This window comes from Temnothorax nylanderi, unplaced genomic scaffold, assembly GCF_030848795.1.
Source record: "Temnothorax nylanderi isolate EJ_2023f unplaced genomic scaffold, tnyl_v1.0 TNYL_tig0027_pilon, whole genome shotgun sequence".
Classification (NCBI taxonomy): Eukaryota; Metazoa; Arthropoda; class Insecta; order Hymenoptera; family Formicidae; genus Temnothorax; species Temnothorax nylanderi.
In genome coordinates, this window is record NW_027249089.1 from 937,776 (window position 1) to 953,840 (window position 16,065).

Sequence of the window (16,065 nt, forward strand, 5' to 3'; positions counted from 1 at the left end):
AACCTAACCTAGCCTAGACGACGTCGGGAGACTCGGGACCAGACGTGGTGATTTTTTACGGTCGCCTTTATGTCGAAGACGCGTGATACTCCGTGAAGGGTAGCGGCGTCGGAACCAGCTGTCCACACCGTCGATCGTCCTCGGTCACCTGCTGCCATTCACGTAGGTCCCGCGAGGTCTTCCGAGCGCGGCTAGGGGTGAGATCGGGTCGCGATGACGGACGCGTCGAATTTACCGGGCGCCTCCACGGGGCAGAGGGCGATGTCGAGGATGCTGCGGCAGCGGGCCCAGGAGTTCCTCGCCTCGCGGAAGCACGCGAACAACCTGGTGGAGATAATCGGTTACTGGGACGTGAGTAGAGGCACCTTTGCACACCTACCTGCATGTTTCCTTGGAGTTAGAATTAAGAACTCAAAGAAGTTCGTTATCATCCGTAGGAATCCACCTGTTCGTGCCTGCTAACGATAGAGACGATATTCGTGGAGGTGCTGAGACGCGGCGATATGTACACGGAACGTACGATAGCCCTTACAATTTCGGGTAAGATTGGACAGCGCCTGCTAGCTTGACAGATTTCTTACGTTGTAGATGAATGAAGATGGACAAGAACAGTATTAAGTTCTAATATGCTAACAATTTGTGTTAGTGTGATTAAATTGATTATTAATTTAATTACGTGATGGTACTGTTCTAGCTTTAGTTAAGACTACGTTTCAAGTCTGAAAGTAACGGTTCGTGATTTGCTAGGGTGATAAATTGTACATAAAATTCATACGAATAATATTATTAGGCTACCAAGACTCAGTCTTGATTGTAAATGGCTTTTTCTCTAAATTGATAGTATCAAGTTTGTTCCTCTGAAGTTCCAGCTGAATTTCTTGCATTTTTTTCTCCTTGATGCCTAATTACACATATCTCTCTCTCTCTCTCTCTCTCTCTCTCTCTCTCTCTCTCTCTCTCTCTCTCTCTCTCTCTCTCTCTCTCTCTCTTTTATTTTAAGAAAGTATAATATATGCAACAAAGAACAAACCTGTTATTGAGCACATTTTATGTTATACTAAAAAGATGTTTACAGATTGTATATTATATCTAAAGATTTGTATTTTAATACCATGCGCGAAATAGAACCTAACCCAGAATCTCGCTATACCACCTGGCTGAGAAATTGCTACGAAGACGTCTGGAAGAAGATACTAGCATCTATGGAGAAGAATCGGTCGACTATTCAACTGCAAGCCCTTACCACTGCGATGAAGCTGATGGCGGAAGAGGGTAAAGCGCCGATGGAGCCGCACGATAATCCAGGATATCACTTTCCTCTACATCGTTTAAAGCTTATCCTCATGACTCTACTCTCTCCCGAAAAGGATAATACTAATTTAATATCGAGATTCCAAGAGATCACCGGATACCCTGACGTTTTATATTATACGTGGAGATGCCTGCCCTCTCTTACACCGAAAAAGCCTCCGAAAGAAGTTTATACTAAGAATCTTTTGGAACTTATAGATAAAATACCACTGCCAAGAGAAGAAGAAGGTATGTCTTTTGTTTGGAAATTTAAACTGCTTTTGAACTATTATATAAAATTATTATGCAATGTCGCGAACTGTAGACATAAAGCGATTAGTTAACTACTCTGAACTATTATATAAAATAATCCGTCGCAATTATATGTTTCCTACATGATTTTATTTATTTAGCGATTCATTATGCAATGTCGCGAACTGTAGAAATACAAGGTGATTAGTTAACTACTTATCGCTGTTAATAAGTTTCCGGATATTCTAATGCTTAACTTCCTGGTCTCTTAAATTCTTAATTTAATAGATGCTTAGATTCTTATTCTGTTTGTTAATTTAATACTTATATTTTTATAAATACAAATGGTAAATACAATTCCAAATAAATTTTTGTTGTATATTTCAGCATCTGAAATGTCGGACAATAGAGAACTTTTGTGTGGACCGCAACAAGGTAATAATACAATCTACATTATCGCTGTTCAGATTTTTATATTTTTACTAACGTATCTTAAATTTTTTGACAAGATGCTGCATTTACATGGGATCAATCAAACGTTAAACGCGCATTAAACAAGGTCTGGGCTTGCGTTATGCACTGGGACGTGCAGTCCAGACTAACGCCGCAGTTACACAAACAGCTGCTGATAGTTTTGTTGGAACGAGTCATGCCGCATTTAGAAAAACCGGTACTGTTAACCAATTTTTTGATGGACTCCCTGGACGCGGACGGTCCTATCGGTGTACTCGCGCTGCAAGGCGTATTCATACTCGTCACCAAACACAATTTAGAATATCCAAACATTTTCACCAAACTGTATTCGATGTTCGAGCCTGAGATCTTTCACACGAAATACAAGGCTCGTCTGTTCTACCTGTCCGATCTGTTTCTCAGCTCGACGTAAGTATATTACACTTTCGATAGAATCGTATATATATCTCTAGTGTGTTGTGGAAGTTATAGAAGTCAAGAATAAAACGAAGAATCATATTTGCTATTACGTGAAATTATTTGAAAACTCGATTCCTCTTTTCAGACATCTACCGGAAGCGTTAGTAGCGGCGTTCGCGAAGCGACTTGCGCGTCTAACATTGGTCGTGCCACCGGAGGACATCCTAATAATCCTGCTTTTCGTGGGCAACCTGTTGCTTCGACATCCAGGGCTGAAGAGGCTGATAGATCACCCGCAAGGCGGCGAGGTCCCCTCGAACGCGAGTACTGGAGCGGGCGATCCGTTTCTCATGGAAGAGCGCGATCCATTGCTGAGCAACGCATTGTTCAGCAGCCTCTGGGAGATCCGGGCATTACAGTGGCATATTCTACCAAGTATTGCCACCGCTGCGCGTTTTATTCACGAGCCGCTGCCTTCGGTTGAGTATGACATGGCATCGGCATTAGAACGTACTGGTGGCCATCTTTTCGAGAGCGAACTGAAGAACAAAGTCAAAGACATCATGCTGACGTTTGAGAGACCAAACTCTATGGCGCTGCCAAAGGGAGAGAAATTGTTGCAATATTGGCAGCTCACGCATTGATCCTGTATGCGGCGTGATCACGACGCCGAGAGTGCAATACATCGTGAAAAAAGGGCCGTCATTGTCGATGTCATCGACGAGATTATGAGCCGAGGATGACACTCGTGTTTCAGGTGAAGAATAAAGACTTTTTGTGTTTTATATGGCATATCTATACGACGAGGAAAACGATACAGCGTAATTTTTCTGTGGCGTTGAGCATATACGTTTAAAATATTTAAATGAATTTGTGTATAATCTTATCGATCGCGATACGAACAAGAAAAAACTGCATATTTGCTTTTTACTGTTTATATATCAGTTATGTAAATTGATAGCTTATGTATCTTATGCATAAATTATGTGCAAGTGCGTAACGCTGACTCTTATTTAACTCTTTCGCTGCTCTTTATCATTTCGTTATGAATTATCATTGTGCGGTAAGTTTCTTTGAACTTTGCTTAAATAGAATAAGAATTCATGGCATTTTAACATGTCATTTTCTATATCTTGCACATGTGTAAAAAAGAAAACACAAATATAAGTCTGTGATTGCAGTTGATTAATTTTTCTTTCTCGACTTAAAAACATTTTATTTCAGTATCAATAGACAATTTACAAAAAAGAATGTAATTATTTGTGTTTATTTTTATAGTTAACAAAAGATAACTGTAATCTGTGTGTACATAAACGAAAAATCTCGTATCATTTTTCATTGTGTAATACGTGCAACTCAGCTTATTTTATTTTTGGCATCAAAAATTTGAGTTATAAATATAACATTTATATATATCTGTAAATATATTCTATATATTGTAGATCTATATATATTTGCAAATATACAAGGTGTTTTAAAAGGTTACTGCCAAACTTAAGGAGCGTATAGAGGGCAAAATAAAACAAATTTTTATTAAAGTTTTGTTAAGGATTACGTGAGATATCTGGGATATTTCAGAGCGTGCACCAGAGTTCTGTCCGACGATACAATGCTTGCAACGTGGAGGTCGCCAATTTGAACACCTTTTGTAAATTCAGTTTGCAAGCAAATATAATCCTTAACAAACCTTAATAAAAACCTTAAAACAAAATAAAGTGGAAGAGTAGCAAATTACGATTATTTTGGTATTGGTATATTATCCAATTTCCATATATTTAAAGGCCTGACTCGGGATTGCTTCGGAGAACATAGGTTCCTAATCGAAGATTGTTCTATCTTGACCTTTCTATACGCTCCTTAAGTTTGGCAGTAACCTTTTGAAACGCCTTGTATATAAATGTTATAATTTATTTCGACAATTATTTATATATATAATAAAAAACTCATATGCGTGTTTACATTAAAATATTGAGTCGAACCTGAAATAAGCTAACATGTTAACTGAGATCATTGAGTCGAAGCTGAAATAAACTAACGTGCTAACTCATTTATTTGCCATATATAAAAATAGAATTTATATAGTTATATATCAATTTTAATTCTTCGAAAACGAACTTCTGGTCGGTGCAGCGAAAGAGTTGAAGTTACTAATCCTTCCTGATATTACAAAGAAATGGATAACTGATAAACGTCTAATCCTAAAGATAATTTGCATAATTTGCAAAATCCGTAACTCTGCCGGTTATCGAATACAACGTTCTCGAATAGTGACTTTTTTGTATGTGCGAATATATGAAGTAATAAACTGAGATATTTTAATTTAACAGATAATTCTAATTTACTTTTACGATATAGAGCTGTTGATATACAAAGCTTCGTATTCCCAACACATAGGTAAGCACGATTCAATTGCAATTTTAATTATAATCTATTCGGGAACTTATATTTCTCTCATATATATATATATATATATGTATATGTATATTTTCGTCATTAGCCTTCTTTGATATGTCATAATTCTGTATATTTGCGCCTCATTGCATATTGTCTCTTATATGTATATACAAACGCTTTTATGTACATCAGTAAATCGATAAGTTATTATTATTACAGTATCCATTATGTATGATGTCGCTTTGTGTCCAATACCTGAAAAAAACCATAATAAAACGGGTTGTTAATTTTGATTTAATTGTATTGTTTATTTAGTTGATAACGTTTATAACGGAACTATCAATTTATGTGATCATTTACTTTTCAAATATTGTACATATTTTACACGCAATTCGAAATCAGGACTGGAAGCAAAAGCAACAATTTCCAGTGTAATACAATATCTTGCTATGGAGCTATATAATCTTCATCTATATAATAACGAATATTGTATAAAATTAATGTTTATGATCTTCAAAATTTTTAAAATATCAAAACTATTTTAAGAGTAAAACTGCAAGATATTAAACTAATTTTAATGCCATTACCGCACCTCGAGCTGATAGCGGGGATTGCTCTTTATATTAGAAAAATATTTTCTCACAAACGCACTTTTTTATGGTATCTTTCATGCTCTGTTATGTATTCTTACTTTAAAAAAAATTTTTTTAGAACAAAGGTGGAATCAATAAGCTCTCACCTGGACTAATAGTCGCCATTCATCCTCGTTCAGAGCATGCTTTATCTTCACGAGGACATTCGCTGGGATGTTGGAAGGCACCGAAGTCTGTGCGGTATTCGGCGTGGTAGGCACATATTGCACCTGCAACAGTTGTGACACCGTAGGTCTTGCTTTCGGGTCGTGCTGAAGGCACTTCCGCATTACGTCGATCAGAATAGGCGGCGCGCGTTCACAACTCTGACGATCCTCACTGTTTGTCGTGGCCGGGAACGAAATGTTCGGTTTCGGATTAGTTATAGCGTTTACCTTCGCCCACTGAGAACGTATATGCTGGAAAGGCGTGTACCCATACACCAAACTGTACAAGATACATCCTAACGACCATACGTCTGATTTGAAACTTATCTGTCGGAAGAGAAAAACATGGAACTTCTGAGCCACTCTCGCTTTTCAGTTTATGAATCTTCAATGCTTTCGATTTTTAATATCAAGTTATAAACTTTTAATTCAGTTATGCATTTAAATAAGTTATAATTTCGATTTAATTTTAACTTCAGTGACATTCTACTATATCTAGTCATCTTCTCGAAATGTGTTTCCTTGAATAATCATAAAAAAATGCATCTATTATGAGTTATTATTGATTTCGTCTTACCTTATATTTAACATTGTGCGTAGGCGAATCGGAGTTTCCACCAATGTCCATTAAGGCTTCAGGACTAATGTAATTTAACGTTCCAATCGGATTATTTTTTACAACGGATGTCATGTCCGAATTTACACTGGAGGCAATTCCGAAATCTATTAATTTGAGTCGGCCTCGTACTAATAAAAAGTTCCCTGGTTTCAAGTCTGAATGAATGACTCCTAAACACAAAGATATATTTTATCATAGGAAACACAGGATAATTATATACGCGCAATTTTAGGTATGTTATTTTTACCATTATCATGTATGTGTTTTACAGCCGTAAGCATTTCAGTCCAATAATACAGAATCATCGTAAGAGAAATTTGCTTCTCTTGGGACATAGATTTTAGGAGTCGACTGAGATCGGTGTCACCCATTTCCATTACCACATAAACCATAGAGTCTTTGATTTGACTGAAATAATCAAGTAAAATTAACGAGAATCCGTTAGAGGCGAATACTTGGTTAATATCCATCCATCGACTACCACTAAGATCTCTCAAAAATGTTTTTATGGCAAGATATTGTTACCTTTGAATATTTGCAATGTCGCAATATATACTCACTAGTCGAACATTTTGACAACGCAGGGTGCCTGTAACTTATGCAGCATGGAAATCTCATCCAAGCAGCCTTGGGCCGAGTCTTTGTCCATCTTGCTCAGGTCAACGCATTTGATGGCGCGTAACTCACCACAGGATGTATTCTGCACCCGCAGAACCTCGCCGCTCATTCCGCGGCCGAGGGAGCCTAGGATCAAGTACTCTGTATCTTTTACGATTAATGTTTTGCCTTGCCGTTGTGGGGGAATGCTCGACGGTACGGTGAACTGCACGTTTGCCATTTTATCTATTATATTTATTTGTTGCATCTCCTTGCGTTGTCTATCGCGGACCGAGTAATGCGGATTCTTGCAGTCCGCATTCGGAATGACGTTATGCTCCCCGCTGTACTTCCGAGAATCTTGTATTAATTTTATGTCCGTATTGGAACCGATTACCATCTGTTTGCTTTCATTTTTATTTTGCACAGTCTTTCTACTATTTCCCAACATATCAGACTGTTTGTTCTCCTTCACTTCCTCGATAGGTTTCGCCGATTTCAGATCTGAATGTAATGACAACTTAACGCATAACAAAACACGATCATATAATAATTTAGATTTAGTTACATGTAATTTGATGCATTGCAACACTTACCATTATCGTAATTTGTTTCTGTCTGTATTAATTTTATATCCGATAGTCCAATCGTCTTTCTACTTCTATCTTCCTCTGGTTGGGACTCAGATGTAACGTTTTTTGCCTCGGTGCGTGTGTGCAACAGAAGCGGCTTTGATTCCAAAGGATGAGCCAAGGAATCACCGTGCATCAATGTAGCATCTGTTAAAGGTCGCCTTACATTTTTGGCATCCATTCCAAAGTATCTAAATAATGAAATTCAAAATTAATATTTTCTGCGACTATTCAAATCTCTATGAAAGAATAATTTCATTTTAGATACAAAGAACAATAAAAATCAAATCCTAAATAAAAGTCTTATTTTTCATAATAATTAGTCTCAGTAATATTTGAGTTAAATATATTTTGTTCATAAAATTAAGCAGAAATAGTCTTATTGTTAAAAAAATTAATTAAACATTGTTTATTTCTAATGCATGGATTGTAAAATATTATAGAATATAATATAAACCTCGAAGAATCCGGTTTTTCCATGATAGGTGTACGAATTGCATTCCTAGACATTTGCACATGGTCCCTCGCAATAAAGCTCTTGCCTTCCATCGGTGTATTATGATACCAACTGGACTGGAATATCGTGGAAGGAGTTTGCACTTGATTCTTGTTCAGGTCGCCAGATAGTTTGCTCTGCGGAGTTTGAAACAGCTGCTTGTGCGATATGCACGGATTCGGATGCGCATTGACTTGCATGTGCTTTAACGGAGTTTCCGAGATCAAGCGATTAATCACGGTTAACGACTTGCCTGCTTCGTTCAGCGAGGGTGTGCTGAATTCCGTACGGACTGTATTTTTCGCTGGTGTATACTTTTCATTCGCTTCGTATTTCGTCATATTCTTTTGCGAACTATATCTTGCGGGATGCATCAGGTTTTCAGATGTCTGAGAAGTGCAGGCGGCAGATTCCGACAGAGAGTTCGGAACCTTGTGAGATTCCTCCTCACAATCTTTATTTGCCTGCTCGGTAAAACCATACGTGTTTTTATATCGTTGGTCATCCTTGTTTAGATTCAGTTCGCTATTCCTTAATAATATCTTATTATCCACCGATGTATTATACACGGATCCTTCCTTTCTTTTATTTAATATATCTGACATGTAGGCATTTTCGTGGTGCACCTGATTGCTGTTTATTGGTTGCAGATTCTTATTCGTATCGAGCTTCGTGTTATAATCCCCTTTATAAACCGAGAGCGATGGCGGAGGTAACGTTATATTCGCTGAGCGATTATGAACAGTGTCCACCTGACTCCTCGAAGCAAACGTTCCACTGTGAGATTCCTGTGTTTTTTCTTCGTATTTAGAGCTATAAATCTCTGGTTTATTCGAATCGTTTACATCGCTGACTTTACGTTGTTCCCTATCAGTTGCAAAGTTTATTTCTCTTTGTACAGAAGGAGTGTTGGTCACAACTTCAGGAGTCTCCTTTGGCAATGTGCACGTAGTTTTCAAAACTCCATCCGTCGACTCAATCGATGAGGAATTGATGCCTGATTTAGGCATCAATTGAACAAGCGTTTCCTGTAGGACATCTTCGGAAGAATCGTCTTGCAGCAGAGGCTCCTCAAAATCCGACTCTTCCTCAGATTGATGGGGTTTCTCCTCGCTTTTATCATCATCATCGTCGTCGTCCTCATCGCTTTCACACAAATGCAGAAGCGCCTTGAGACGTACTGGCTGAGACTTTGGGAGCGTAACACTCTGTGTTAACAATCTGCCGGCGCTTATGTTATCAAAACTGTATCTGTCGTTTGTCGTAAGATCCGACATTATCAAGAGACTTCTGAGACAATCTTCACTGATCTATGAAAAGAAGATGATATGTTTAAACAATATCCATGAATTACGATCAGTTATAGCTATTTCATGAAAAAACATAACTATGACAAACATGAAACATCAGAAATTACTACCACTTGCAATGATTGTGGATTTTATTGCAGGAATTTTATTAGAAATATTTGGCGTAAAATAAAATAGACTTGATAAATTAACGGAAATTAGAAGATATTCACATCCATAATTCTTTTATAAATTATTTTTTTGAACTATGATAATGATATTATATATAAGAACATTATACATTTCTTAATATTGATATATTATTTTAGTTACTAAAAAATCTCTTATTTTGAATATGTATAACGAAATAACTAAGAAAAACAATAAAGAAATAATAGCTTTTTGGACTTGTATACCAAGTAATTATTAACATTATACAGAAACAGCTTCTTTATAAAATAACATACAAATGATAATGATAAATATATCACGATTTTTGTATAAGATCTTGAGTCATTAAGACTCAATTAACTATATTTTTGATATAGCTCTACCTTAAGATATCTATAAAACTCTTGGGAATTTTACAAGACAATGCATATAGCACACGAGTTACACATGTGTAATTATTTGTTACTATTATGTGAAGCCAAGCATCTTCGTATATAGATAAAACCTGAATACATAATATATTTGTAAAAATTAATATGCAGTTTTCTATGTAATTCCTTATTTATTTTTAAATTTTAAAGGAATGATAGTACCAAAACAACCCATGCACGCTACAGAAATCACATAAATCATCTCATTACAGATACAAACCTACATTAATTCATATCTTACGTGAAAAACTTGAATTTCATATAATGTAATCAAACTTTTACTGTTTAAGAATTACTATCTGGTAAATTTATACAGGAATGTTCTTACTAAAAGTTTCTATCACATAATTTATTAGAGAATACATGTACATTATTAGAGATAAATGAGAAATTATATTTAAAAAATCCGTATATTAGAAAAATATTTATTGTTGCGCAAACGACGTATAACTGTGATTGTCATTATGAGAACCCAGATCATACAAGAGGTAATTTTTGGTTACAACTTTTCTTCCGTCTCTTTGTCTGTAAGATGGATTTCCAGTCGGCCACATAAGCTTCCCCGAAGTAAATAATTACCTGAGTAAGAGTTTGTGTGGCGTTTCACGCGCATTAAGAGCCCATCGACACGTTCGATGTCAAACCTATATTCCTCGCTCCTCAGTAGTCGGTCGGTCGGTCGGTCCCCCCGCGATCTAAGCACGGCAGAGCCGAGAGAATTAGGTTCACCGGGAGCGGACCAAGCACGCACCTGTCAAACTGAGCAGTCTCCGTAGATCGTTCCGAATTGTCGGCGTCGGTCGGCAGAAGGTACACTATGCACGCGCATCACGAGCTCGTCAGCGCGTAACACAAGGATGTTGTTTACATCCGTACGACGGTTTTATCCCCGTGCGCGTTACGCGACATCACCCCTTCGTGCCATCGCCTTTCAAACTTGGACGTCCTCGACTGGCTCGACTACCGGTCGGCCGCGATCACGTCATGGCGTTTGAATTCGCAAGCGCGGCGCCCATTGGTCGGTAATCTAGGAACAAATTGGCGGCAGAGCGCGAGGGGACGCTATTAGGAACATTTCAGGAACACCGCGTTGGCGGGACACGCGAATGTGAAGAATCTGTTACGTTTTTTATGTTATCTGTATACTATAATATATACAGATGTACAACATTATAATGATATTATATAATATATTACTATAATATTTATTATATAAATATATTATAATAAAATTATATTGTTATTATTATAATAATGTATAATTTAGTTATATTATATTATTTGCACTTAGTTATCAGATTACACATATGTCACTGATAATTATTTTTAATAATAAAATAACTAAAAGAGTAAGCTTAAATTGAATTATTTATCGAATTATCTACGCGTGCTTGTTAATAAGTTTCTGATTAATAGCTGTTTTTTTTTACAGTTTTGATAATAGCAAATGTATTTTTATTTTAAACTTTAATTTTAACATAAAATATTTTATTGTTAATTTCGATCACGATTGGATCGCTGATTGGTTGACGTCTAGGGAATTTTCGGACTTACACGCGGACTTTACATCATTATTGCTAACGCACTAAAATTAATATTTTCAAATATCCTCCATTTAAACAAGCTGGTACTATTAAACTCATGTAATTAAGTCAATAGCGGATACAAAAGCAATAAAACTTAAGCAATAAGCGAATCGACCGATCACAGCTGAGACGCTATTAGTTCTATAAAAATTAATGTATTTATACGATATATAGATTGCGAACAAATATACTGATAAAATAATTTGTCTATGTAAAGACAATAAACATGTGGTAATAGGAATTAATTAAATTACGTACTTATGCGAAACCACTTCCAATTGAATTTGTCGTCTAGAAGAAAAAAAAAGCGTGTAAATAAATCGTATTTTAATTAAAGTGGAAATACAATACAACAGTTTTCCTTAATACCAAGTGATTTAAAGATATGAAATCTATTCGACTCGAAACTTCGTCGCTTCACAAACTGATTTGTACTGATAATACAAAATAAAGAGATGCTATCAGTAGTTTTGTTGCTGCATGTTAAAAATCGTACATAGAATTTTATCTAATCGCGGAATTGTCGACTCCCATCCGATGCTAAGTGTCCATAAAAATGTCTCGGGAACTGTGATAGAAACCGAAATTGTCGACTTTACTCCTCTTCTCTCTCATTGGGAAATGCACAGTCTTCGTTTCTGAACCTTCCTCCCGCCTCTCTGAAATATTGTCTCGCGCTTAACAGTTTTTGTTGAAAAGTAAATTATCTCCATTACCTACGCAATTATTATGTTACTAAATCGTTTCTGTCACAGTTCGCGCGCACAAATTACTCGGCGATTAAATTAAGTTACACTTAACAGCTATTCTCCTTTATACATTATTCCTCGTCTTGAAAAGAACCAACGTGAACCCGGTACCATTCGCTTCTTCGACTTTCCCAGGAAGTCCGCTCCTGCACATGTTTAGGAACTACTTGGCAGCAAATATGATGACACAAGCGATTCGTACAAAACGGGTATATGTTCTATTTATAATCATCATCTCTTTTCTTATTTACGATCTAGTAATTATTCTAAGCGTGTTTTCCTTCTCCTCCCCTCTATCTTTTAATGAATAATGCTCAAAGTTTCTATACAAACATATTGGTTCTTCACGAAAACGACTGTTGCTACAATTTAAATTAACATGACAATGATTCACATGACGAAACTAAACGCTCGCCCCCTCTCCCCCCTCTCTCTTTTCCTCTTTTTCTCTTCTCTTCGTACAATGTCAGAAACGAGTTCAAAAGCGTCAAGACAATGAACGAATCGAAAGAGTTATGATGAGCAGCTTCAAAGAACGTGTCCCTCTTGCGCGGCAACGTATTGAGGAAACAGAGATATAAAAAATATTTTATTTAAATCTTTAAGGACGAAATTAGGAATTGCGAGTAATGAAAGGAAGTATTCTAGGCTACTCCGAAGATAATTTTAACGTTTCCCGTTGTTATAGTTGAGGGTCCGTAATGGTGCTTTGAACGTGGACGCAGATTGTTGCTGGATCTGATATGCTACAGGATGAATTTTAAAGCCGTATAATCTGAAAAATAGAAATTATCTCTTAACTTTCAAATTTCGTACTCTATACACGCGAAAAATTAAGTTTCATTAAGAATAAGTTTCAGATGTTAATAATGAGACGTTTTTATTTTACATTTAATACTAAATATATATCTGTTTGATCTGTATTAAATTTTTTTTCATATTAATCAATTAACACAAAACATTAATTTATGTTAATTTTATATAAATCTTTGATATAAATACTATATGAATACATGCTGCATTTGTTTTGATTAAATAAATACAATGTAAAACTTGCTGTAGGCAAATGTATATATGGAAAACCAGGAATTAATGTTAATCATCAGTTAACCACATCTCTATCATTTATTTAATGATCATTTTATCTTTCTTTCATGTAAACACAATGATGATAAACATTTGAAAATAAATCACTAGGAGATTGAATATAATATCAAGAAAAATAGATGAATTTACTCATTCCAGATTGATAGAATTTACAGAAAAATTTAGAATTTTCAAATATTTGTATAAAATAACATTAAAGTCTATTTAATTAATCTATTTATATATTTGAATAATCAATTTATTGTATAAATCAAGAGACACGGTAGTGTCTCGCGCCAAGTACACGCGAAGCGAGACCGCACCGTGACTCTTTTACGCGACTTTTACGAGTTGCGAGTACCCGATGTTTTGTATAAATTTTAACTATAATTTTAATATAAAATAATAAAAAATTCAATGCTTCTTAGAATTTCCGACTCGAAGACAGTTTTTTGAACATTGATCTTTTTTTGCGCCATGCAATTTAGTTACTCTATTAATTACTCCACTATTAAAAATACTTGTCACACGTGTATAATCTGATACACACACACACTGATGTATAATCTTGATACTTACCTAGGTACAAATTGATTTGCCGCACGTTTTGGTCTATATTCAGGATGGACCATGAACAACATATGTGGAAATCCCGTTCCAAAATACGCTCCGTCAGTGTGATGATGTCTCGAGCTCTTCGGTGTATAAACGTCCATGCACTTAGGACAGTAGCTCTTGACCATTGCTTCGCCAGGAACGTCACTAAGTCCTAGCGGCAACATCGGCTGGGATTCACAATAAACTCGCGGACAGTGACCGAAATCGCCCGCTTGGTATTTCTCGATCATCTGAGCAATGCCACGATTGGTAAGTATGTAACGCGCGTGGATGAGACCATAAAGCATCTCCGCAGCTTGCTCGATCAAGTCTGATTGGTTTGGATTGTCATCCAGATCATCATCTAGCAAAGAAAAAGTTGAATCTATTTATTTAATCTATTTATGAAAGTCTATCAATTTATTTGATACACTTAACGATAAATTGACAATTCAGTTCAACGACTTACCAGGTTCAAGATCAAGAATCATATCTAATGCCTGACGATAATGTGGTACTTGTTCATTCAGTCCCGTTAAATTAAATTTATCTTGAATATAGTCCTCGTCCACCTAGATATGATTTGAACAAAATAAATAAGTAGTAAAGAGATCTTATTTTAATCTTGAATATATTTTGAATAAGAATCAAAATATATATCAAAGAAATATATTTTTACACTTTGCCCACCGTTCGGATAAATTTATCTGTTTCATGATTCATCACTGAACGACCAAATAATAGATTTATCTGTTTTCCACACCATTCTTCTGTGATTTAGTTTGAAGAAGCAGTACTCAAAGAAATTATAAAAGAAAGAGAATCTTCAACGACGATGTGGGTCACAAAAATTGTGCAATGCTCAGCACTTAGTCAGGCGCAATTTGCATGATTGGCAAAGTATTAAGATTTAAATATATATATATATATATATATATTTAATTATCATAATCAAGATTTGTAAAACAAAATAGAAATTTAGTTGTATATTTTTACAGTACAGTGCCACAGTTATGTATAGCAAAATTGCTAACAAATATATATATATATATATATATATATATAATCACAAATAGGAAAACAAAGTAATGTCTAGCTTGGATTCTACTATTTTACCGCTCCATTATTCTTACAGCAATTATATCACATTATATACACATTTGTAGAATAAACATCGTACTTTGGGTACGTTTGCAGAGTACGCTATTGGGGCTATCTGCTTATTCTATCCTTGTTTTACATCTGACGAGCAATAAAGATAGAGTGATGCAATAACGCTAATAGCACACGCTCCACGAATGCACCATCTCGCACTGAGTTATGCCAATAGAACGTAAGAGTACTTAATCTGGCCCTCCAGTATTAAAAGGTACATATCGCTGAGCTTTCAAATACAGTCAAGATAATGCTGGGGGGGACGCGCCCATGATTACTCACCTCGCAAAAGAACTCGTTCCCGCGTAAACCGCAGAACCACGAGATCCAGGACACCTCCTCGGAGCTGCTCATTTTCCTGCGGCAGAAGAAACCGTGGGGAAAATCCCGTTATTTAAGTGTTGTAGGGCGGTAGGCGTAGTATGGCGAGGAGAAAAGCGACGAAGGCCGACGAAGAGGTTGCACGTGTGGCACCCGAGTGGCACCGCTTTCTCGTTCGCTCTCGCTGGCTCCTACACACGGTGCGCGAGCGTCTCGTCGACGTCGACGACGACGACGAGGATGACGGCAGCGGTGGCGGTGGCGATTACCGCTGCCCACATTGCGCGGGTAGAATTGGTTAGAACGCGGGATCGACAGGGGGGAGACGGGGCGAGAGCAACGTACGTGTATACGTACGTACGGAGACGGAGACGGAGACGGAGAACGGGGTAGCGCGGGGGTGTGCAATGGAGCTCGCTTTACTAGGCAAGATGCCCGACAAGTTACGGCCCCCCGTCCGGCGCATTCACACCTACGTTTCCGTGGTCATTGCTGCTTCGTCAGCTGTTTTTCGAGCACGATGCACGATCCGACGCGGCCAGGAAGCGCATCACTCATGCAAATTGCCGACGCGAAGCACAGCTACCCGACGAAATACCAAAAATAAACAGCCCTCGCGGCTTACCTTTTGGTGCTTTGATTAGCCACGCTTGCTCAACCGAACGGAATATAGCTGGCGCTGTCGGTGCGCGCGCATCGCCCCCGCCATCTTCCGGCGCGACGCGACG

The 16,065-nt window shown here is 37.0% G+C and overlaps 3 protein-coding genes across 4 annotated transcripts; 1 reads left to right on the forward strand and 2 right to left on the reverse strand.

The window, feature by feature from the left end:
• The first annotated feature begins 24 nt into the window (after positions 1-24).
• Positions 25-5,102, forward strand: LOC139770121 (nucleolar complex protein 4 homolog B). Its single transcript, XM_071701856.1, has 6 exons — positions 25-351; positions 438-540; positions 1,126-1,539; positions 1,930-1,977; positions 2,052-2,424; positions 2,561-5,102. The coding sequence occupies exons 1-6, from the start codon at positions 214-216 to the stop codon at positions 3,057-3,059; spliced, it is 1,575 nt and encodes a 524-aa protein (XP_071557957.1). The 5' UTR covers positions 25-213; the 3' UTR covers positions 3,060-5,102.
• On the reverse strand, positions 4,915-11,018 carry Mps1 (Monopolar spindle 1). The gene is made up of 9 exons (XM_071701850.1): positions 10,595-11,018; positions 10,423-10,538; positions 7,914-9,262; positions 7,421-7,647; positions 6,788-7,328; positions 6,475-6,635; positions 6,186-6,397; positions 5,549-5,935; positions 4,915-5,064 (listed from the first exon to the last, which is right to left on the reverse strand). The coding sequence occupies exons 3-9, from the start codon at positions 9,227-9,229 to the stop codon at positions 5,035-5,037; spliced, it is 2,874 nt and encodes a 957-aa protein (XP_071557951.1). The 5' UTR covers positions 9,230-9,262; positions 10,423-10,538; positions 10,595-11,018; the 3' UTR covers positions 4,915-5,034.
• Positions 11,019-11,741: 723 nt separating this feature from the next.
• Positions 11,742-16,051, reverse strand: Ckiibeta (casein kinase II subunit beta). Of its 2 annotated transcripts, none has more exons than XM_071701861.1 (5): positions 15,963-16,051; positions 15,299-15,374; positions 14,331-14,433; positions 13,844-14,225; positions 11,742-12,953 (listed from the first exon to the last, which is right to left on the reverse strand). In XM_071701861.1, the coding sequence occupies exons 2-5, from the start codon at positions 15,368-15,370 to the stop codon at positions 12,845-12,847; spliced, it is 666 nt and encodes a 221-aa protein (XP_071557962.1). In that variant the 5' UTR covers positions 15,371-15,374; positions 15,963-16,051; the 3' UTR covers positions 11,742-12,844. The 2 variants fall into 2 exon arrangements, with proteins under 2 accessions (XP_071557962.1, XP_071557961.1); XM_071701860.1 differs by lacking the exon at positions 15,963-16,051 and adding an exon at positions 15,814-15,944.
• Between the last annotated feature and the right edge of the window lie 14 nt (positions 16,052-16,065).

Bases quoted from the DNA above. Each gene is read 5' to 3' on its own strand.
- Mps1 (XM_071701850.1), bottom strand. From the start codon at position 9,229: ATGTCGGATCTTACGACAAACGACAGATACAGTTTTGATAACATAAGC. The intron at 7,329-7,420 runs GTAAGTGTTGCA...CATTACATTCAG, and splicing joins AGAAACAAATTACGATAATG to ATCTGAAATCGGCGAAACCT. The intron at 5,065-5,548 runs GTGAGAGCTTAT...GGTTTTTTTCAG, and splicing joins AATGGCGACTATTAGTCCAG to GTATTGGACACAAAGCGACA.
- LOC139770121 (XM_071701856.1), top strand. From the start codon at position 214: ATGACGGACGCGTCGAATTTACCGGGCGCCTCCACGGGGCAGAGGGCG. The intron at 1,978-2,051 runs GTAATAATACAA...TTTTTTGACAAG, and splicing joins TTTGTGTGGACCGCAACAAG to ATGCTGCATTTACATGGGAT. The intron at 2,425-2,560 runs GTAAGTATATTA...TCCTCTTTTCAG, and splicing joins GATCTGTTTCTCAGCTCGAC to ACATCTACCGGAAGCGTTAG.
- Ckiibeta (XM_071701860.1), bottom strand. The intron at 14,434-15,298 runs GTGAGTAATCAT...AATCATATCTAG, and splicing joins GGAACGAGTTCTTTTGCGAG to GTGGACGAGGACTATATTCA. The intron at 14,226-14,330 runs GTAAGTCGTTGA...TTTCTTTGCTAG, and splicing joins GATTCTTGATCTTGAACCTG to ATGATGATCTGGATGACAAT.